The sequence below is a fragment of the Staurois parvus genome, unplaced genomic scaffold (assembly GCF_062004578.1).
Source record: "Staurois parvus isolate SC_StPar_1 unplaced genomic scaffold, SC_StPar_1.0 ptg000025l, whole genome shotgun sequence".
NCBI lineage: Eukaryota > Metazoa > Chordata > Amphibia > Anura > Ranidae > Staurois > Staurois parvus.
The window spans coordinates 8032691-8056766 of record NW_028317821.1 but is presented as its reverse complement, the minus strand read 5'-3'; the positions used below and the strand labels follow the sequence as shown (position 1 = coordinate 8056766).

At 42.4% G+C, this 24076-nt stretch overlaps 2 protein-coding genes across 2 annotated transcripts in view; one reads left to right on the top strand and one right to left on the bottom strand.

Annotated features, from left to right (window-relative positions):
• PMCH (pro-melanin concentrating hormone) overlaps nucleotides 1-1328 on the top strand; it is an 11460-nt gene extending 10132 nt beyond the window's left edge. The window contains exon 3 of the mRNA XM_089651814.1: nucleotides 1145-1328. Within this exon, the coding sequence (XP_089507940.1) occupies nucleotides 1145-1194 (50 nt within the window). The 3' untranslated portion in view covers nucleotides 1195-1328. The remainder of the gene's footprint in view (nucleotides 1-1144) is intronic.
• Nucleotides 1274-24076, bottom strand: PARPBP (PARP1 binding protein). Its single transcript, XM_089651810.1, has 11 exons — nucleotides 23961-24076; nucleotides 18690-18845; nucleotides 16616-16837; nucleotides 15301-15399; nucleotides 15050-15220; nucleotides 13676-13830; nucleotides 8297-8477; nucleotides 6876-7051; nucleotides 3218-3290; nucleotides 2215-2377; nucleotides 1274-1767 (listed from the first exon to the last, which is right to left on the bottom strand). Exons 2-11 carry the CDS (start codon nucleotides 18837-18839, stop codon nucleotides 1487-1489), a joined length of 1671 nt encoding a protein of 556 aa, XP_089507936.1. The 5' UTR covers nucleotides 18840-18845; nucleotides 23961-24076; the 3' UTR covers nucleotides 1274-1486.

Below are 24076 nucleotides of genomic sequence, written 5' to 3'. Positions count from 1 at the left end.
AACTTAAATGTGTTAACAGAAGACTAGGTGGCAGCCTTGAAAATCTGAGAGACTTTATGCTGAAAATGTCCATGAAACACTAAACAGATCACAGAGTTTGCCTTAAGAGGAAAGAGGAACCCCATCCCTCAAACCATAAGCTTGAATAGTATCTTGCCAGACCTCCTTAGGAAAAGAGCCTTTGGCCTCAGGATTGCTTTGCCCTTGTGTAACAGTTAGTGGTCTTATCCTGCAATTAACCTTTTAAAAGTGAGAAGCCCTTGGCACTAAGGGGATATTAATGAGAAAAACCTGTCTTCCAAGCAAAAACAGATAATGAAAACATTTGTAATAGGCTTTGAAGGGCATGACTAGGACTAAGCCAAATCATTGTGAAACCAAAAAAAAAAAAAAAAAGTCAGTGTATGGGATGCGGGAACTGTACCCGAGGCCTCAGTTAGCTTGCTGCTGGATCCCATCCTGGTTTCAACCTCTACAATGGAAAGGGCTTTGCCACTGGCGGACCACACCCCTTCATCCTGCTGCTAACTCAATGCACTGCATGCATAGGTAAGCCCCTAAGAAACATCCAGTGCCCACAACAATAGAGGCCAGCCCCAGGTCCATGGACAGTCCCTCAAGGGGTCAACAAAACCACAACACACACATCATACACCAAGTAGAAAGAAGAGGTCCACCAGCTAAAGACAAATTTTTTGGGGGCCAGTGTTCAATCACCTGAAGGCAGCTGCTTATAAACCATGGTAAAGAACCTGAGTAGACTAACAAATGGTTTTATTCTTACACAGTAATCTGTAAGTGCACCTGTGCTCAGACTATGGACATTAAGATATTACATATTCTTAGCAATCAGTAACAGAGCTTTAAAATCCCTCTCTCTTTTCCCCTCTCACACTCTTTAGTACTTTGGTAAGTATGCTTTGGGCATTGGTTCACCAACTATGGATTGTTTTATAATAACCTTGATTACTCATGAAATTTTACACCAAGAAAAAGGGTGGGAAGGCTGTCCATATATTGAGTAACTACGTTGTAATTGAGGTGCCATTTGACGTGTAGGTGCCCTCCTTTTAAGAGACGTTTGTTTTGCTTCCAGTTTAAGACATGAAAATTCTGGAGATACTGATCATTTTATTCTCTTTAGTGCTCAGGTGTATGCTTGGAAGAGTCTATAGACCATGCTGGCAGATATGAGATGAACAAGGATAAAAGTCGATGAAAAGGACATCAATCTACCACTTACCCATGAATGGAATTAACTTACAGATAAAAGTGCATTTTATGTACATTTATTAAAGTGTAAATAAAGTGATCAGTGCAATATAAAACATGTCATTTTCTGAAATTAAACATAATAAAAAGCAATAAGGAAATGAAATAAATTAAAGCCACAAAACAAAAAGTAACAGCTTCTACAAAAAAAAAAAACAAAAAAAAAAAAAACAGTCATATACAGTATATAAAAACCATTTCAACTATACAAGAACTACACCCGGAAAAAGCTAGTTAACTTAGCTTGTCCCACAATTAGCTTGTTCTTGGCTACAGCTTTACTGCTAGCTGCATTTTCCTTCGTTTTTGTTGATCCAGCAAGCTTCTTTTGTGGAGGCTCATCTTCAAGTTTGCCTTGGTTCTCATCAGTATCCACTTGCTTTCTCTTTGAGCTCTTTTGTATTGATGGTTTACTGGGTTTTCCCTTCACATCTTTTGAGTCAATATTACCAGAATGTATGCGAAAAGTTCTCTTCTTGCTTATATTGCCTGCAGCTAAAATGAAAAAAAAAAAAAAAAAAAAAAAAAAAAAAAAAAAAATGCATTTGTCCAAACTTAGCAATGGAAACGTAGTTTTTCCCCCCTTTTTATAAAATTAGCTATCTTTGCCCATTACTGCAAGAGCGACAGGTTTCATTAACACCAACCACTACTAATCCATTATACGTGCCTTTGTGTAAGCATATGGAAAAAGAATCAGTACACTTTTTTCTCAAATCTACCTAGTCTCTCCCCCCCCACCCCCATTTTAAAAACAAAAAAGATGCTGACTGCTGGGAGAAAAATTCTGGATTTATAGGAAACGAAGGCAAGATAAACTGTTGCCAATGCCAGCACTGCTTCTGTTTTCAAAAGTGTCATGGATGAATGGTTGCAGGAAAAATATGGGTTGACAGGTAAAGAAAAATAAAACCCACACATGCAGATTTGCATAATCAATACCTATTGGTTCTTCATCAAAGCAAAGTACTGGAACAAATTTTGGTGCTGGATGGATGCAAGTTGGCACTTGACTCATACTTGGAAAATCACATGACTTGGGCTGACTTGCTGAGGTCTCTTTGTAAGTGCAGGAAAACTGAGATTTTATCAAGTTCTGCTTCAGCTGGAGAACCAAAAAAAACACCAAATATTTAAATAAAAACAAATTAAAATAAGGAAGAGGCACCAGTACCCCCAACCCCCCCCAAATCAGTCTTTTTTTTAAATTAGACACCCCAAGGTATTTGCAGAGAGGCATGTTGGGTCCATGGAAAAAAACATTATTGGCCACAAGTTTTTTTTTGGGGTGGGGGGGGGGGCAAATCTTTTAGACTTGCAGCTTTGAAGACAAATGTTTCAGCGATGTCAGTGGTCAGAAAAATTATATTTATGTTGCACTTGTTGGGGGGTTTGGTCAAAAAACACAAGTGCTGGCAGTGATCAGGGATGACCCTGCCAACACTTTGTTTTCGGGGACACTAGTATAGTTCTGACCGTGACCAGGATCTTGATCCAGACAGATGCCATACTAGTAAATGGCAGTAATCAGTGGCTTATAATGTGACTATAATAGTGTGGCAGGCAACCAGGGACTGGCTGAGATGGACACTGTATGCCTAACAAGTGTGTGCGCTGATTTTACTCACAGACTGGCTGGCTTTTCTCCCTCATTTCAATTCTGAATGGCAAGTGACATCAGGAAGCAGAACCAGTTTTTTTTTTTTTTTTTTTTTTTTTTTTTTTTAAATGGGGGGGGGGGGGGGGGGAGTTTGGAATTGTAATAAAAACGTACGGGGGGGGGGGATGCGCAAAGATAAACAAATATCACAGAATTAGTCATAATAAATACTCGCAAAATATATATAAAAAAAAAATGGCTATTTTCAAAGAACACATTGTCTGGTGCATTCACACCAATAAGACCACACAAGTAACAATGTTTTTCGAATGCTCATTACAATACCTTAGGTTTGTCTTTGTTAATGCACTTCTGGACGCGTTGATCAAGAGAAGATTCATTAAACTGTTCAGGAGTCCTGCCAATTCCAAAAGACAGAAACAAATTAAATAGAAAGTTCATTAAAGAAAAAGAATCATGTTCAAAGCTGCATCAAGGTAAACTCCCAGGGTCATTTCACAAAACATGAACATTAGGACAATGCTTGGTTTACTAGGAAATCTGGACATGCCACATACACCTTTACCCTACACCCAGGCAAAGCTTATCCTGTTCTCTTCACTATGGAGCTCTAAAGTAGCTCTCAGCTAACCACAGCAGGGCTACTAGAGACCATGTCTGGTCACCCACAATTAGGGGCTTTTGTCAACTAAAATAGAAGATACTCACTGCACCTTTAAAGTGAACTAAAAGTGAAAAATTGCTGCCAACTCAGAATGACAAAAACCATAAATAAAAGAAAGAGAAAGCGCACACAAGTAAATGCATAATTGGGGAGAAAGACTAAAACTGGAGCGCTCAGAATCTGCTGCAGCTGTACATGATAGCCAATCCGCTTATAACTTTAGCTTGTTCAATAAAGAAGAGTTGAGGATGTGCAGCAAGACTCGCGCATGCACAGTGTGACAGCCTTCACAGCCGGGTGCCCACAGTTGAGATGCTGGTGCAAGGGGGAGAGGGAGAGTGCAGGTGAACACATTGCTGGATCCTGGGACAGGTGAGTGCGTGTTTAAAGTCAGCAGCTACAGTTTTTGTAGCTGCTGACTTATAATAAAAAAAACACAAAAATCACTAGAACTCAGCTTTAAGCTTTGTATAGAAACCAGCTTCCAGGTTTTATTATCAAAACTGCACCAGAATTTGCATGCTCCAGTTTTAGTAAAGCTCCCCCAGGTAAGAAAAAAAAAAAAAAAAATTAAATTATTAGCACAAAAATTGGAGGTGAATGAGGATTTCAGATACGTAGATTTTTTTTTCGGAAGGTCACAGAAAACTTGCAATAATCAGCAATGTAATTCAGGATGTCGGAAAATCCGCCCTCATATGGCAAATAGCAGTACATACATACACATTATATATATATATATATATATATATATATATATATATATATATATATATATATATATATATATATATAGTATCCAGAAATGCAGTGTACACAAAAGATTAAAAGCAAACTCATCTTGTGGGGGAGCTTAAAAACAAACATAAGAATTTCATTTTTAGCACGCATGTTCCCTAGTAGAAAGCCACTTCTACTGTAAAAAAGGGGGGGGGGGGGGAAACCCCACACACACCACTGCAGCTTTCCTCGTGACACACAGAGTGCACCAGGTGGTTATAATGACCACCAATTTTCACATTAATGAATCAGGGCTGGTTCACACCAGAATGTAGTGCGGGAAAGGCAGATTCCGTAGGTGATTGTGCTGCCCTTGCAATTTGTATGTATTGGGTAATGGCACCCCAAATAGGGTTTGAAAAATGCAGTGCCTTTGAGGGCACCAAATCACATGGCACCACTACCATGCGATTTGGTGTAATGAGTTTTAGAAGTACTGCAAACACCTCTTTTTGTGAGATACAGTGTGTTTTGCAGCCCATTCAAATGAACGTGCTGTCAACACGCACAGCAACATGTGCTCCCTGTGTGAACCAACCCTCGGGTTAAAAAGGTCATGGCAAAACAAAAGACAGCATTCTCCTCAGAACAGAATATTATGATTATTATTAGAAATAGAGGCATTCTGAATTACGTATGGTGCCTAAAATGCAGGGCAATTCTGATGCGTGTCGCCCTTAAAGAAGCTCTCGAACTTCTTTTGAGTGACACACGTCATATGTTTTGATCTGACCAAATCATCCCGCGTTTTTAGGTGCTATTGAAATGAATGGCGCTGGAACATGCTGATGTGCGATTTGACATTTTGACAGCATGTTTTGAAATTACGGCGATCCAAAAACACCTTTATGTGAAACGGAGCTTGAAAAACACTGACATGTTCTGAAAGAGGACAATATGTTAGGACTGCCATTTACATAAAAAGGACCAATTCTATACAAAAAAGAGCTACTGCTATTTTTTCCCCCCCAAAAAAAACCCAACAATTTTGATTGTTTTTTTCGAATAGGTTGTATTATGTCACTTGATAAGGTTCTCCAGGGGTGAAAGGCTCCCTCCTCTGGCCAAGCTTTAACAGTACAGCCCCACAGAAGTCAATACGTCTGTGCGGCACAGGCATAGCCACTGACTAAAGAGGCTGTGGTCATGGGATCTTAGTAATGATACATCAGTGGAGTGGAAGGGTGGTGTTGTTTAGATCAGTGCAAAACAAGTAAGTGTTTTGTTTGAAAGTGCACCTATTGTTTAACCTCTTCCCACCAGTTGTATGCATATTTGTGGCCTCTCGGTGGGTGGGCTTTAAACGTCCAGCAACTGTTTCCATAGGGTATTGTTTAATATGGTAAGAGTTCCCTCCTAACACTAAAATGAAACTGCAAAAGATCCCAATGCATATTTGCGATTGGGAGCATCTGATCATGTGACTGACAAACAGCGGTCACATGATGTGAATGCCTGCCTCCCAGCATTAAGATCCCCTTACTGTGGCCAGAGGCAGCATGAAGGGGTTAACAGAAACCATAACAGACTAAAACTGAACAAAATGTCAATATTATTTGGAGTGACACAGTATGGCTTTAACCGCTTCCCCTCCGCCCTATAGCAGAAATACTGCTACAGAGCAGCACAGGTGTGCAACACACACACACACACACACACACACACACACACACACACTTACTTCCAGGCAGGGGGCACGTGCGAACCCTACCCGCGCTGCCATTCGTGGCCTCAGCTGTCAATAACCAGGTCCCAGCCAGTGATTACTTGCCAGCACCTGGTGATCGCAGAGTATCTCCGACATGGGAGAGACCTGCGTATAAACAGCACAGATCTCTCCTCTGTTAGCTCCTGCACACTGCTTTGTATGGCTCTACAAAAGCAGTGTGCTTACAGTGGAAAGCACTCACACAGCCTAGTTAACCATTTGATTGCCCCATATGTTAACCACTTCCTGCCCAGTGCAATTAGTACAGTGTCTGTGCTTTTTATTAGCACAGTTCCCCGCAGTGTCAGAATTCCCACCGCAGACTCGCTATTAAGTCACTGGCCGCCACCATTAGTAGTGAAGGGGGGGAGAAACACACACACACACACACACACACACACACACACACACACAAATTTAAGACAAAATTTGTTTTAACTTTAAGTCAGGTTTAGGTTTGTGCGGGGTTTTGTTTTTGTGCTATAGACAATCAAATACCACCAAAAGAAAGCTCCATTTGGGGTGGGGAGCCTTAAATTTCATTTGGGTGCATTGTTGCATGACCGTGCAATTGTCAGTTAAAGTAACACAAAAACAATTGCCTGGTCAGAAAAGGGGGGGGGGGGGGGAATCCTCAGGAGGGCAAGTGGTTGTAGACCCTCTCGTACCCAGTGAAGTGAATTGCCCCAGAGGAACACAAAACAGCAGAGAGAAACGGCAAAGCTTTGGAGAGAGACAAGTAAAACACTACAAATAGCTTTGCGGTTTCAATTTTCACTTCTTTGCTCATCATATAGCTTGTGGGAAAATACATATCAAACTCTACGTACCTAAAAAGTGATAGAATAGAAGTTGATCCGAAGAGAGTGGTGTCTTCAGCATATAATAATTCTGCTTTGTTTTTGCTGGGTGGATTGGCAGATTCTTCATCCAAAAGTACTAGCAATGTTTTTATTGTTTCCCTACCACATAAAGCTGTGCCACGGTTGATTGCATGAATTCTAGGCTGTAAACAGAAAAAAATTCCATCATACTGGTGTTGTGTCTTAAAGGGAATGTTTAGTGGTTTTGTACAGATTCCTTATGTTAGGAATGAAAATTTAAATATTTATTTTTAGCTAGACAAGCATGAAATATTGCTTATTAAATTGTATATATTTCAGCCAGGAGGTGAAAGACTGTTCACATGCACCACCGCTGTGGACTCTGAATTGGATGACCTTCCAGCAGGATAGTCCAATGCTGCAGAGACTACTAAATTGCCCAAGGCTACAGGACATTTGAAAGATAAGACTCCGCTGATGACAAAGTCTTAACACTAACAGAATGCTTTATCCTTTAAAGTCACTAAAAAGGAGAAGTAGGGCCAAAGTCCTTTTTGGCCTGCTTCTCCTTTAGGTCACAGCAGTGCACCTAATTCTGCACCTTTGACCTGTACTCAGCTGAAGTCAGTCGAGGCTTTGGAGAGATCTAGACTTTAAAATTGGGATCCAGCAAGATTCCGGATTGGCAGCTGGCTCAGCTTCTCAGCAAGCTGCTGAGAGCCTGAGCCAGCTGCTCCTGCCCCCTCCTCAGCCTGGCACTCCAATGAGTGCTGGAGGGGCAGAGTAGAGTGCCAGTGACTGACAGTCACCAGCTCTCTGCTAACTGAAGACTGAGAACCAAGTGATCAGCTGTCTTAGATCTCAGTCTCAGAGGTGGTGGGGGACAGATGCAGCATTCACCTACAACAGATGAGTAGGTTTGTTTATTAATTTTAATTCTCATACTTCTCTTTTGATGCTGGTCCAGATAGAAAGCGGTCAGAGCACAGTGCATCGCAATTTGTCACATATGGGGCTGCGTAGCCATAGACCGGTCAGGATACCTATGTGGACCCGTGTGCACAGCAAAATGCAATGTGTACTTGAGCATCATAACTGAATCACAGGAGCAGTGGGAGAAGGTGGCCTGTACTTGTGTTCCTGCAACCATTCTTGAATTCATAAGTTTGAGGTGTTGACTTGCCCTCTGAAATCTCTCGATCTTAATCCAAATCGAGTATCTGTGGGATGTGCTAGAAAAACAAACCAGACAATCTGACCCATGGACCCATCACAACTTACAGGACTTAAAAAGGAGCTGGTACTGACAGGTTGGTTCCAGATACCACAGCATACCTTCAGAGGTATCCTGGAATTTCTCCAGCTTTAGAATAAAGCAAGAAATGTCCAAACAAAGGAAAATAAAGAAAGTGCATCAAAAAGCTTACCCGTGCAGGACTGATTCCTGTGGAGCTCTCAGTCTTCACTTCAACAGATAAATTAATAAGGTTAATTCTCAGATCCAAATTGTTTGCAACCTCCATCACAGTTTCACTGAACAGATCCCCACTGCCTCTACCCTTTATAAGATGCATCTTTATCGCTGACAAAATGCGCTCTGCTGCAGTTCTGCAAGAAAAAGCCCAAATGAACGCCCTTTATATCATGCATTTTTTTTTATTTGGCTATTAAACACAACACAACACAACACAACCACACACACACACGAATAGTTTTCCAGAAGTACTGAAGACCATTATAGTAGAATTCTAGCTAAAAAAAAACATTCCTCTCACCCCCACCCCCCCTCCAGTTTGAGATTTTCAGAGTGCAAGGAGAGTCAGCAGCTTTCAAGATTTAATTGCTGTCCCTATTTGGCAGAACTCCCTTCAATCCTCATTACTAGGCATATGAACACTATAGTAGCAAGTGAAAAGAAATCTTAGAGATTAAATTAGATACAGGGCTTCTTTTCCCACCCTCAAAGAATATGTGCAGGTACTCACTCTACCCTGCCCAACCTCTGAGCACCATTCCTTTTCTCTGCCCCATACCCACCTCGTAGTACCGCTCCTTTTTGCAGAGCCAAGTATCCTTTTGTTTTATTTAATTTGTATGGAATTGAAGAATGATAGATAATAGCCCCCCCTAACAATAATAAACTCTTCCAAGTATTTTTTTTTCTTGTATTAAATAGTATATGGCCTACCCCCAGGAACAGAGTGGATCATTTGGAAAGGGGGGGGGGGGGGGTGGGTGGCCCCAATCAAGCAAACTTGTCAATTTGCACTAAAAGCTCCTGAAATGTGTCAGAAGGCAGCCAGCATTAAGACTGGAGTGTCTACACCCAATACTCAGTCCAGTTCCATGGAGTGTCTACACCCAATACTCAGTCCAGTTCCATGGAGTGTCTACACCCAATACTCAGTCCAGTTCCATGGAGTGTCTACACCCAATACTCAGTCCAGTTCCATGGAGTGTCTACACCCAATACTCAGTCCAGTTCCATGGAGTGTCTACACCCAATACTCAGTCCAGTTCCATGGAGTGTCTACACCCAATACTCAGTCCAGTTCCATGGAGTGTCTACACCCAATACTCAGTCCAGTTCCATGGAGTGTCTACACCCAATACTCAGTCCAGTTCCATGGAGTGTCTACACCCAATACTCAGTCCAGTTCCATGGAGTGTCTACACCCAATACTCAGTCCAGTTCCATGAGAAAAAAAAAAAAAAAAAAAAAAAAAAAAAAAAAAAGGGAAGGGAGGGGGAGGAGAAGCTCAGATGCTCCCTGTTCAGCCACTGCATTTGTCACACAGTCAGGCCCAGCAGCCAAAGTAGGTAGAGGAAGGAGCACTCATACCATTTCCCCAACAGATCTGCCTCCCTTGTGACTTTCAGGTAGTGGATGGATTTCATAGCTACCTGTTCAGTACAATAGCAGCTACGGCATCCACCCACTGCCAAACACAAGGCAGGTGGACCTGATGGGGAACTAGACTCTCAGCATACCCGTCAGACTCCACCCACTATCCAAATTCATCCATGTCATTGGCTGGTAACCGCTAGCAGCCTGCATTCTAGCAACCAATAAAACAAATACACAAAATGTACAACTCCCCATAACTCTGGCATGTCTGTATGCCAACTTCAAAGTGGTAGCAAAGACTTATTTTCCACCTACAGGTAAGCCTATAATAAGAGACTTACCTGTACGCAGGGGTGTATTTACCACAAGGCATTTGCCTAGGGTGGCATTTTTCAGGGGGGCAGCACTGTCCCCCTAAAGAAGGAAAGGAAGAAGGGACACACGCAGCACGGGGACAAGGTGGGATCTGATAGAGGCTGCGGGCTGCTTGATGGTGTACGCAGAGCCTGACTCTTGTTCCCAGGGATGTCCAGAGCTGTGAAGGTGAGTGTCTTATCTCGTCGGGGGGTTACCAGTGTTTGGGGGGCAGTGGTAGTGGAAGGCTCTCTTGGCTGGGGAGCCTGGGGTGTTGCTGGTCAATGGGGGGAGCCAGTTTTTGTGTTGCCTAGGGCAGCACGAAATATAAATACACCACTGCCTGTAGGTACAGTAAATATCTCCTAAAACATGCACCTTTTTAGATATTTATTTTTGATGTCACCGGCGCATGTGCACTGTGCTCTCAATTGACAGCATGCAGACCATTGAGAGGAGTTGTGTTGCACTCATTACTCCCATGCGCATGCATGGGAAGGGACCTCATCGCCGCTCACCCATTCAAACCCCCACGGTCCACAAACCTAAAAGACTAGGTGAAGATGGAAGCCCCGTCAGCTGTGGCAATGCACCGCTGGAGGGCTTAGTTTTCAGGAAAGTCTTTCATAATGTGCCAATATGCATTTCATATTAGCACATTATACTCTTAACTTGTAGGGAGAAGATTTTTTTGGTTTTTTTTGTGGTTTACTACCGCTTTAAGTTGGTCTTAATTACCTCCAGTTTTGCCATCTATGAACTGCAACATAGCAACACATTGTAAATGTAACACAAATTACAAGAATCTGTCGTACATGTCATAACGGTTAACCAAACTCTTGCAAGGTTTTCATGAATTTGGCTCAGGACAATGTTAAAAAAAAAAACAAAAAAAAAAAAAAACCCCAACCACACTTCTTTGGCGCATGGCATGGAACTGCTTTTGTGAGTTACAGGAAAATATCACAAAAGGGAAAAATAAAAATAATTATTAAGGGCCATGGTGAGTTTAAAGTTTATGTACCAAAAACAGTTCTCCATAGCCAAATCAATACTTTCTTGAATGCATAAATCACAACACAAAACCAGTGGGTAATTTACATCTCAAAGTGCATATTCTCTGAAAGCAAATTCTTTACTGGAAAATGAATAAAGTACTCTAGTGAGAAAATAGGGATATGGACGAATTCCAAATGCCTGTTAAAATGTAAACCAGATTCATAATTACAATTCCAAAAGCTAGAAAATGTCACAATTTCTACTGGTCTGGACAACTGTTAAAGACGATTTATAAAACCAAAAAAAACACACAGAAGGTCTGAAATTTAGACTGCCATCTTAAAGCTGAACTCTGAACAGAAATTTTATGCTCTTATATACATAGGTGTTCCCACCTATGTGTGTGTTACAGTCCTCTTGGAAGTCAGAAGTCCAGCCTTCTTTATTCTGCGAGGAGCCCTCCATATACTGCTCAGAAGACTGGTGGCTGCTGTTCCCTCTATCCCCCTGGCCCCCGGTCTTATACATTCCCTTCTATAGTTCTCAGTAAAGCAAGCTCTTGATGTAGTGGGTGGAAACAGTAATCTCAGACTCCCGATCTGATACACCCATTGTGTAGCATAGGCCAGGATGCCAATTCATCTCATACACACCCCCACAGTCCTACCTACATTGCTGCCCATTCACACTGGGGACAGACTGTCCAGGAGTGTAAAGCTGGGTACACATGGTCAGAATATGCTAAACTGGCCGATATTCGGACCAAGGACTGGCTTTTGTCAAAGGGGACATGCTGAAAATCCAGAAGTGAGTTCGAGGGTCCCTGTCAAACTACAAGGCACAGCAGGAGAGATCTTTGTACTTACATTGCTTAGTTAGTACGGCAATCTTAGTTTTTTACGTTCAGCCTGCTGAGCGGAAAATTTTTAAATATATATTATAAATTAAATGTGTGTACCAGGCTTAAGACTATCTGGTCCTTCCACTGCATCAAGAGCTTGCTTTACTGAGAACTACAGTGTGAATGGGCGGCAGGGATGATCAGACTACTGGCCTTTCCATTTAACTATGCTGTACGATGGGCAGATTAGACTGGTAGTCGGAGACCCTTGGATCTGCCCACTGTACAGCAAAGAGATGACCAAGCCAGGAATCAGATTTTGCAGGCCAGTGGCCAGACCTGAACATGTAGTTCTCCTCCAACTGTCTATTTGCCTCATATTGGCAGTATATCCACAGTAGCATTAGCATTTTGCAGTTCATCCAGCTTTGTTCAGTGTGCAATTTTAATATAAATCACATTAGCAGTTTTGCCTAAATCACACATGGCTAATGTGCAAATGACCCCAAAATTTCTCCTTCAAGATCTGTATATAAAATCTCACTAAACTGAAATGCCAGCTTTCAAAAGAATAAAGGCCTCAACTGTGGTCCCGAACATTATCCAGTGGCCACGTAATTAGTGTTAAGCAATGCTACAGAATATTTTCAATAGAATGCAGACATTATACAGGAGTCCAGACATGCGACATGCTACAAGTGCGTTTACGGACACATTACATTAAACTACTAGAATTCACTGTCATTACAGCCCCTTTAAAAAGGATAAGTTCACCTTTGGTAACATGTTCCCAATGCTGCAGCCACTACCTGAAGTTTGCAGTACAAGCTTTCACTTTTTAAAAACAATGCGGCCGTGCAGGGCTCCACCCACACAGCCACATCATTCATTCACAAAGTTCTGTGAATGAATGGACTACAAGTGCCAACATTCATTATGGATGTTGGCTTGCAGTTCTCAAACTACCATGGCACTGTGGAGCACCGTGGTAGCTCATTGATTCTTCCCGTCAGTGTACCCGCTTGCCCGTACAGCATGTAGTGGCAAGCATATCCTGACAGGTCTGCAGGAGACCTGCATGGCACCAGCGATCTACTGATCGCTGGTGCATTGCTTTACAGGCTCCTGCAACAAAAAATAAATGCACTTTTTTTTTTTTTTAACTTGCAAAAAATTAATTCCCCTACTTCCACTTATCTACCTTTTTATCTGACAGGCACCCACTTACACTTTAATGCTTGCCTATGTGAGAATTAGGTCACTCTCGCAGCACCACATGATCTCATGCACAAGCAGTGGGGAGCTGGCTGTTAGACATCAGGAAGTCACATCCTGAATGCTGGTACTAGTAGTACGAACCATGGCAAAGAATTGGCTTCAAGGAAGGCATCTCTAGACTCCACTGGCTGGGAAGTACTGGATTGTTAGACAGTAGCTACAGTATTCACAGCTGCCGACTTACATTTTTAAAACACAAGTGATGTTCCTCTGTAAGAGGATTCAACAAAAATGCTCAAAACTCTGAAAATATTATGTAAAAAGCTTGTTATACATACTGTTCTTACACAAGCTGAAGTCATTGGGAGCACACATATGCACAAAGCCTAATGACTTTCAACAATTGCTTTAAGCCTGTAAACACACTAATGGTCTGAGTGTACAGGTTACAATGAACAATGGTCTAGTATGAGGCTTGAGAAGACAAAAAAGGGAGAAAGGGGGAAAAAAAAACCCACACACAACACCACACATCAGTATGTTTACCTTGCATTGTGTGTTTCTCCAAGAATTTCATTGAGTTTGTCAATAAAGTGAACAAACAGAGAAAGGCCCTTCAGATGTTTCCTTAATGGATCAGATTCAGATGGTGCATAGCCCCTTCCGCCAAGCTCCAATGTCCTTATAAATGAAGTTGCCACCTAGTACAAAGAGTCACTGCTTTAGTTTTAGAGAATCACACAAGATGCTACTAAAGTGTATGTCAGCCCCCCAAAAAAATAAAATCACGTGTTGTGCTATATATTTGCATACCATGATTCCTACTGACCACACTATGCACAGAAAAATATCCATTCTAGCATGGTTAGTTTGCACTGCCTGTCTTGGGAGATACAGGATGCTGTGCCTTCTGTATCACAATTTTCTTACCCCAGGCGGTTTCATCTGTTGAGGTAGTCTTAATTTATGAGCCTGTACAACAAGCTCATTCTAAGGGAACTAAATGCACACAGGATAGTTGCCACCACTGACTGTCAAGTCTGAGGTCTACTTAGCCTCCTGCCCACAGATATAGCACCCTGTTTAAAGGGCTGATCGGATAGTAATAGGAATGCAGTCCCTCCCTTTGGAAGTGGTGATACTGTTACACACTCTTAAAAAGGACTGATCCTCTGATAATGCAATTTAAAGTTGCAAAGCAGTAGGAAAAACCTATCAGCGGTGACAGCACTCCGCTGGAGGGCTTCGTGTTAAGGCAAGTCCTTTATAAAAACGTGTTAGTATGCGATGCATACTAGCACATTATGACATTACCTTGCAGGGGGTTTTTTTTTTTTTTTTTTTTTTAAATATACGGTTTACTACCGCTTTTAAGGCAGTTATTTTGGATTAAATTTCACAGCTATGCAGGTGCATGTCTCTGAATGCTGTTTGGGTACATGCAGCTGTAAGACTATCCAATTTGGGATGTAGCAGCTGCCAGACATAGCTGCTGTTCTCAATTGGAAAGTCATGTAGGTTCAGATGCGTCTCCGCAAACGCACCTGCACAGCTGTCAAATAGAAACCAGGGACTGTCCATGCAGCTGCTGCTTCCCAACAGACATAAATGGAACTGCCTTCACACAGATGCATGAACACCTGTATATCCCACGTCAGGTGAAGATGACCCTTGCATGAATGTATGCATAGATAAGCCCATGCGAATGAGGCCTTAAGAGGATTCCCTTTTTTTTTGCTGAAAAAGGAAGAAGAAGAACACCCTATTCAAACAGTTGGGGAATTTTACATCTTCAACATTTTCTACACCACACCCATCAAGCTTCATTTACTGCAGGATTTACAATATTCTGCCAATTCAGACAGACATACAAGTCCAGTCTTTTACCAATTCAGTCAGATATGGTCTGAAATAACTTACCAAGAACAGGGACATTTGTTTGCTTCTTGCAGCATGTTTAAGGTCTGTAAAGGCTTCTCTTCCCAGGCCTCTGTCTGGGCAGTTTAGGACTTGGGCTACAGCAATATCATTTTTAGAATTCACTAGCAGACTCAAGTATGAACAAAAGATCCTTTGTACAACTTCTTTCCTCTAGAAATGTGAATATAAATAATCTGTCATTTTAAAGTTTTTCCAAAAAACACCAAAAAGAGAACATTTTAAACAATTACCTTTCTTAAATCCATATTCTTACATGGTGTGGAAACTGAGGCTATTCTGCACTCATCGTCTTCAAAGTGGCATTCGGACAGAAATTCAAGCAAGTGTTCCTATTAAAAGAAGGACTCCAGTTGAAATAAAAACACTGAACAAAAAAAAAAAAAAAAAAAAAAAAAAACACACACCAAACTGTGTGCAGCAGTACCCCCCCCCCCTTCCAGTCCCCCCAATACTTATCTCAGCCCCATCATGATCCAGAGATTTGCATGAAAGCCTCAGCTCTCCAGGGCCTCTCTCCTCATTGGCTGAGACAGCAATGGAGAGAGAGATAGACAGACACAGCTCTGTGTGAATGGACATGCAGAGCAGCAGCTCGGGAGTGAGCACCCACAGCATGCTGCTTGCTCTGGGGGCACTAGGCATGAGGAAGGGGTCAGGAGCACCGACAGGGGAACTTAGAGGATTGGGGCTGCGCAGTGCAAAACCACTGCACACAGCAGGTAAATATGACAGGTTTGTTAATTTTTTTAGGATTTTAAGTAACGCTAACCAATATCCGTATCCTCCAATTCATACACATCCACTACTTAATCGTCCCGCAATCTCCCGCACCTGGAGTGCTGAAAGGAGAGAAGCTGCAGCAGCATACTGTCAAGCACACTTTTCAATGATAACTACACTATATGTGCACCCAGTGAAAATACACCATCACTTCCCTACAGGCTTCTGCACCTTCACGTGCTGTATCAGGGTGAATTGGCCCTTTACTAGCCTCCAGGTAGGGAAAGAAAAATAAAAAAAAACCCATACATTGGCAATATTTTTAGCAGATGCATGCACTGAAGGACAGGTGCATTTGTTTATTTATATGCACTGGGATGCCATTTAAAATGACAGTATATACAGTGCAAGCTCTGATAGTAGTAGTTTTCCCTCCTAACAGTCTTTTTAGAAATGCTCTCCTCACTTTTCAGATATGGACAAAAAAAAAAAAAAAACAAAAAAAAAAAAACACCCACACACTCATGCAGAAGAGAGACTTCTGGGAAAGATTTTTACCTAAAGCAAAATATTATGCCAAGCTTTCAGCGGCTGGCTACCTGCAGTCCTGAACGCCCAGAATACAGGGCACCATGACAATCATCATCACTAAGATAGCAAAAAATAAATATTTTATAGAATATATTTTTACCATACCAGTTGTTTTTAATTGGTCTTGGAGCTGGGCTTTAAAGGAACATAGAGAAGCACACCAACAGAACTTAATAGCACAGAAAACATTAGGTAAAGGAAAGAAAGCACTTGCATACTGTCTTTGATACTTACAGAAGAAAGGTTGCTTGCTTCTGTAGTACAGCTCAGTTTTCCATGTATATCAATGAGATCCAGTGTATTGCCATTTTTCAAAAAAAGGTTATATGTTCTTTGGACATCATCATAGTTCCCAGGAGCTACTGTACCTTCACAGATAAGCCCGAGTTTATCTTTAATCAAGTGTTTCCATATAAGCAGCACGTCACTAAGAGGAGCTGTAAATTCTTCCCCATTCTAAATTGAAAGAAAAAAAAAAGTAAACAGAAAGAAATGAAACAAAAACCTGAGGGGGCATTAAATCAGTTCACTTGGGGTGGGGTAGTAAAAAAAAAAAAAAAAAAAAAAAAAAAGTCAGCACCTACAAATCCTGGAGCTGCTGCCTTTGAATTAAAAGGACATTTACCTGTCCAGGGGTCCAGCACATTCCTCACTCAAGCTAATTCTTCACCAGCCTTCAGGTTCTGGGGCCAATATCCTAACTTTGGCTTCATAGCCGGCTGCACTCTGCGCATGCCACGTTGTGCTTTGTGAACAGTCCTGCAGTTCTGGTACCTGTGACTTTTCCCAGAAGACTGCGCAGAAGGGGGGGGGGGGGGGGCTAGACAAAGCAGAGCTTCCCCTTTTGGGTGAAGTTCTGTTTCAAATCTCACATCAAATATAATATATTGCAGCTTACAAATCCTAAATGTAATGGTTATTCACTTTTTTTCCTCCCGGTGATCTGGCCAGTAACACACTACTTGTCTTTGGGTCACTAGTCTCTCTATTGAGGAGCAATGGACTCTCCCTTGAACAGTAGCACTATCTGGAGACGGTAGTGTTAAATTAACTAGTGCATTTAGGTGGACTTTACAATAGTGACCAACAAATTAATGCTCCCACTTCCGCTACGGTCGCCTAGGCGATTGCAAACAGAAGTTGTCCTCTTAACCTCTCTCCCCGAAGTCTTGCGTGACAGGTCCCAGAAGATGACGGAAATGCAGCGTTACTCACGCATGCGCAGTGGGCACCCGGCTGTGAAGCTGCAAGCTGTCACAGCCAGGTGCCCACACTGAAGATGCCAGCCTCCTGGAATACAGGACAGCCAGTGAAACGGGCTGCAGCAGGGGCAACGTGGGATCGTGGGACAGGTGAGTGGCTGTTTTTTTAAAAGTCAAAAGCTAGTTTGTAGCTGCTGACTTTTTTTTTTTTTTTTTTTTTTTTTTTTTAACAGAGTGAGTTTGTTCACAGCATGATGGAGAGACGCCAGTTTTTCTGCATGCGTTCTGCAAGGGCACAACATCAATTGTTCTCTATGTGCCCTATTCACACCACACCACTAGTATCACGTGCAGATTTTTTTCTGCAACGCGCTTTAAACTCAATGTACAGTGCATAAAAACTGATGTCTCTGCAAGTGAAAGTTGTGGCTCAGCTACCATCAGTTTTTCTGCACATATGGTATGAACGAGGCCTAAAAGTGGTTGGAAAATGTTAGACTATTTTTATGTTAATGCATTGCCTATAGTAAGGCAATACAAAATGCCCCAGTATTTGTCCTGCATTCACAGGACAGAGACAGCAGGTGGTGTCATTGGCTCCTGCTGCTGTCAATCAAATCCTGTAAGGAGGAAGCAGGGATGAGCCACACTGTGCATCAATGGATGCACACAGCCCGGCTCAAGCGAGAGCCCATAGGTGTGCCACCACAGAAGTGGCTTCCAGTGGTGGCACACCGAGAGGAACCAAGAGCGCCGGCAGGGGACCCCAGAAGAGGAGGTTCGAGGCCGTTCTGTGCAATACCATAGCACAGAGCAAAATATAAAATAAAAATCCAGCATCACTTTAAAAACTTAGTAAGGTGGGAGATGGTGGAAAGCTAGCAACTTCACAGTAATCTGCCAAACACCTAGAGCATAAATGGCAGACTCATTTGCTATCCAGCATAATAAACGTGGTGAAGGGTAGTTAGTTGGTTTGGACAGACAGTTATTTTGACACACACACACACACACACACACTATACAAAAGACACTGCAACAGGTCCAGATAAAAGCAGTAAGCTGACCCATAGATTACTACGGCATACATTTTTTTAACCACATACCTTTTTGTTCACTTCAGCCACTGCTAACTGTAACATAAGCAGCATGTCATCTGCACTGCATATGGTGGTCCTCTCACTTTCACACAGAAGGGAACACTGCTGCCTGAAGCATTTAATCAATTCTAAAACGCTCTTCTGAAGATTAGCCATCTCGACCTGGAAAAAGGCCACAGGATTCAGATAAGCAAACAGCACCACATATAACATAAGTAGACCCCCTGCTTCCCAGAAATGAAATAACCCCATCCTGCCTTGTTGCTAGGACATCACTAAGAAATTCATAGTGCTTACGGTTCACCTCCATCATCATAGGAGCAAACTCTCAAGTGTTGAGCTCAGAGCTCCTGCATCAGGGGTGAGCAAGCGTATGTGAGGGGTTTGAATCAGAGATAACTCCTGTGATTGTGGGGTGAACAGTAACAGCTGTGAGTCTCATAGGGATGTCCTAGAAGGCAGGTAGGGATGATCCATTCAGTCAGGCTTCATCAGGTAAGTTAATGACCTACACCTATAGCAGGGACATTATTTAACTTTGGTCAAATCCACACACTTTGTTTTCATCTATAAACGGTCTAGGCAACTTTTTGGTAAAGATGAACCATGCTTTTAAGAGTAAGACGTTTTAAGGTTACAGACTTCAGAGGTTCTAATAGCTCCCTAGTTAAAGCCTGTTGAAGAGGTGTTGACCTTGTTCTGAGTAATACCCTAAAAAGCCTGGGCACTAATAAAAGAAGAGGACAAGGATTTCTCCAAAACTGCATTTTTATTTTTACTGCATCAAGATGCCAAGGCTTTCCACATTTTGGCTAGTATAAACAAGACCGTCCGAAAGACCCTTTTCTCTTCAACAACTGCTCCTCAAAAGCCATGATGTCAGCTTTAAGTTGTTGATATGTGGACGGTGAAGGGGGCGCTAAGGAAGCAAGTTTTCTCGAAGGGGAAGAGTCCAGTGAGGTTCCACTGAGAGACAAGTAGCATAGAAAACCAAGGTCTCTTGGGCCAAAAGGGAGCGAAAAAAAACAAAACACACCATAATTTACCAAGGTTTTGTGGTGTTTAATTACTAAAGCAGGAGAGTACAAAATCAGGCTACCTTTTGCATAGAAACCAATTCGCTTGTAACTTCAGCTTGCTTAGTTAAACTTTGGCAATAAAATATCGAAGCTGGCAGCAAAATCAAGCTCACTTCTTCATACAAACCAGTCAGTTTCCAGGTTTTATTGCAAAAGTTTACCTGAACAAGCTGAAGTTAGAATCGGTTCGGTTTCTATGCAAAAGTGGCCCTAATTTTGCACTTTCTAGCTTTGGTAAATAAACCCATGTGTCTTGTTTAGGGAAAAGGCAAATACTTTACACCTCTTGATTCCTAAACAGATTCACCTCCTTTGTCCATGATCACTGTAAAATAAGGTACCTACTTAGGAAGTTGGCCACCAGATTAAAAATTGACCTTAGATGAACTGCAGTCAGGAAAGCAAAGTACCTCTAACCAGTCAGAGTTTATCTTGCTCGGTGAAGCAGAACTTGTCACCCACTTGGTTACATATGTTATAGCATTGTCTGAGAACACCTGCAAATGCTGACCCTGAAGATCCTAGTGAAACACTCAAACCCAGAGTAATGGAGATGTTATTGAATCCTTTGACCAGGTGCTCTGCACCATCTTACTAGGTGCATGCCCTGCTCCATGAACTGACATCTTTATTTAGCTTCATGCTTACTGGAAATGCCCATATAGAAACACTTCCAAAAGGCCGTACAAATTTGTAAGCCTCCAGGGGGGTCTTTTAAGGTGGGAAGCCTTGTTCTGGAGTCCAAAGAATGAAAGAAAAATCTTTTAGGTTGAGTTGGTGGGGCAGCAACATGTTCACCAAATGGGGGAGAGGCAAATTAATGACAGTATCTCCTACCACACTCAAAACTACATGCTACATTCTGTGAAAGGTAGAAGAATCACTTGAATAGGTCGCATTCAGTGGTGGTATTGGCCATTGAACATGACAGAGGGGTGGGGTATAATTATTGCATACATACAACTGCCTCTGGCTGTGCTAGGTTAAAGGCTAAGTTCACCTTTGGAAACATTTTCCACCCATTTTTAGCGTGGAACATGTTCTCAATGCTGCAAACGCTGACACATCCCCCCCCCCCCCCCCCCGCCCCCCTCGACAGAAATACGGGGAGAAGTTCCCCGTACAAGCTGTCACTATTTAAAAACAGAGCGGCTGTGTGGGGCTTTGCCGCATCATTCATTCACAGTGTTTTGTGACGGAATGAACATGACCCGACAGCCTTAGTGGCTGTCGGCAGCTTTTAGTTCTCAATGAACTACTACAGTGCTGTGAGGTGCTTTAGTAGCTCATTCAAGCTTCCTGTCAGTATATCTGCTTACCCATACATCCCGTATGGGCAAGCAGATATACTGACAGGTCTGCAGGAGACCTGCATGGCAGCACGTCATTTCTACCTGTACAATAGCTTTAAAAAGAGATGTAGACAAGACTAATGTGAACTGAAGTTCAAACAGATGTAAACTGATTACTTTTCATCAGTATTTTCTTAGGAGCGGTTCACACCAGGAATCGCACAGGAACACTGTTTGAAAAGGCTGAAAGAGCACTGTCTAAATGAATTGCATGCACTACTTTTGGAAGCACATTGCAACTGGATTGCATGATCCTTCTGTACCATGCAACCCAGGGCGTGCAAATGCACTGCATTTGCAACCTGTGTTTGGGGTGTCTTTAACATTGCATTGACACATGCAGCAGATAGCAAATGCAGTGTGTTTTGAATGCAGTGCAGGAAAGATACACAAAGCGCAGGTTTCCTGCATCACAAGGAGTGCCTGAACTGATGATGCCTGTAGAACAAGACCCTAAGGGCTGGTTCACAACAGTCCCTGCACTGGAGGGCAATCCAAACAAGATCAGTGCAGCGATGATGTGGCAGATCGCACTTTGTGTTTGTTTAACTTTTTCTCAGCAAATGGTGCCCGCATATCTCCACCAAGCAGTGGTGTGAACCAGGCACACAGGAGATTAGGCATTTTGCCTTGTCCATTCAATGGAGCTGCGCTTGGAATAGCCACCCAACGCAGTCTCACTGCATCTGGTGTGAATTTACCCTGTTTTTTTAGGGACTATCCAATTTATTTAGAACAGTAACATCAATACAGTATTTTGCTTCCAGTTGTATAAGCAAGTCTGTGGAATCCCAGATTTCCAGGTTTTAAAACACCCTTTGCAACCAATACTTTATGGCTCCATGCACACTAGCGAGTGTGTCCTAAAGGCTCGAGGTTTTATTTACCTAAATGCATTCTATGCATGAAGGTAAAAAACACCTCTGTGCAGCAGCTCCCTCCAATACTCACCTAAGCCCCATCTCGATACAGCATATGTGCACTGGAGTCTCGGCTATCCCCGGGACTCCCTGTGTTCATTGGCCGAGACAGAACCTGGAGCCATTGGCTTCCACGGCTGTCAATCAAGGCCAGTGAGCTAATGAGAAGAGGGGGTGGGGCCTAGCCACAGATCTGTGTGTGAATGGACACATGGAGCTGTGGGTGCACCTGACAGGGAGAGACCAACAATGCCAGCAGGGGACTCAAGAGAAGAAATCGGATTTTTTTTTTTTTTTTTTTTTTTTAACGCTCCTAGAAGCTAAAAAAAAGTGTTATCCTTTTTGTCCATGCACACTACTTTAGGCTAGGCTCACCCCTATGCAGTTTGTGTTTGATCCATTTCTGCAGTGCTTTTTGTGTTTTGGTTCCCCCCCCCCCCCTTGTTGCTAGGCAGAATGAAACACAAAACACCACAAAAACGCACTATATGCTTTTCTGCAGCGTCTCATGTTAAATGGACTGTGGAGCGTTTCTGCAAAACGCACCACAAAACGCTTAGGTGTCAACCTGGGTTAAGGCTATTAGCTTTTTTTGAGCTTTGGCATCTAGGAGCAAAAAAAAAAAAAAAAAACCCACCACACGCTAACTATAGCTGAATGACCGCTATATCGCGGTTACCCAGTTATATAACGTCCTCCCAGGGGAGCGCACCCAGCGATCTCTGATCGCTGTGTCCTACGGACAGCTGATCACGCGATACTGTAAAAGGCCAACCACAGTGACCTTTAACCATGTGATCAGCTGTGTCCAATGACACAGTAAATACAGTTGCTCGTTAGCCGCAGCACTTTCCTTACGCTGTGACAGCGTGAGGAAAGTACTGCCGATAACCGGAAGCTGTCACAGAGCAGATGATCAGTGCCGCCCAGCAGTGCCTCCCACCAGTTGCATCAGTCAAGGCCACCAGTCAGCGCCGCCCACCAGTGTCACCTATCAGTGCCCATCATTGCTGCATACATCAGCCAAAGAAGAGTGTTGCCTTTCAGTGCCCATCAGTGATGCCTGTCAATGCCCATCAGTGCCACCTACCAGTGCCTCCTCATCAATGCCTACCAGTGCCACCTCCTCAGTGCTGCCTATCAGTGCAGCCTCATCAATGCACATCAGTGAAGGAAAAAAAAAAAAAAAAAAGTTACCTGTTTGAAGAAAAGAGGTTTTTTTTTGTTTCCATTATAAAATTTTGCATATTTTTTGTTTATAGTGAAAAAAAAAAAACCACACACACACCACAAAAAAAAACAGTGACGATCAAATACCACCAAAAGAAAGCTGTGTGTGGAAAAAAAAATGCTAAAACCTTCATATGGGTACAATGTTGCATGACTGCGCAATTACATTCAAGGTGCGACAGCACTCAAAGCCTGGGCACAAAAAAAGGGGTATAAGTGCCCAGTAGGCAAGTGGTTAAACACTACTAAAATGTTCTGAACAGCTTGGGTTTTTTTTTTTTTTAATACACATGTACTGTAAAAAAACACTAACACTCCCTAAAAAAAACCAAAACAAAAAAAAAAAAACCCCACACACCAGTTTTTTGAGAAGAAAAAAAAACAAAAAAACAAAAAACAAACAGCTAGTGTGTATATATATATATATATATATATACACCTACCTATAATTGCAACTGTACTTCGTGTACCCTGATATAATCCAGAATACACCTGGTTGTTCAAAGGAAGTAGAAATGATAAACAGTCTGGAAGCTCCAAGGACATTTAACAAAAAGCTCACAAGCCTGGGAAGAACAGAGGACATAGCAGGAATAGACTAACAGTTTCCATCATTCAAATATTATATTAAAGAGAAGACAGTAAGTATGATCTGCCAGTGAGCAGTAGAGCGTTCTGTATGCTGGATATACTCACTGTCACAGCCGATCCTTCCCTGCAGCTAACAGATCTGCTCCACTCCTGATCCCCGCTCACACACCACAACGGCTCTGCACCTCAGCTCTCCCCTCTCTCTGTTTTGAACAATTTAA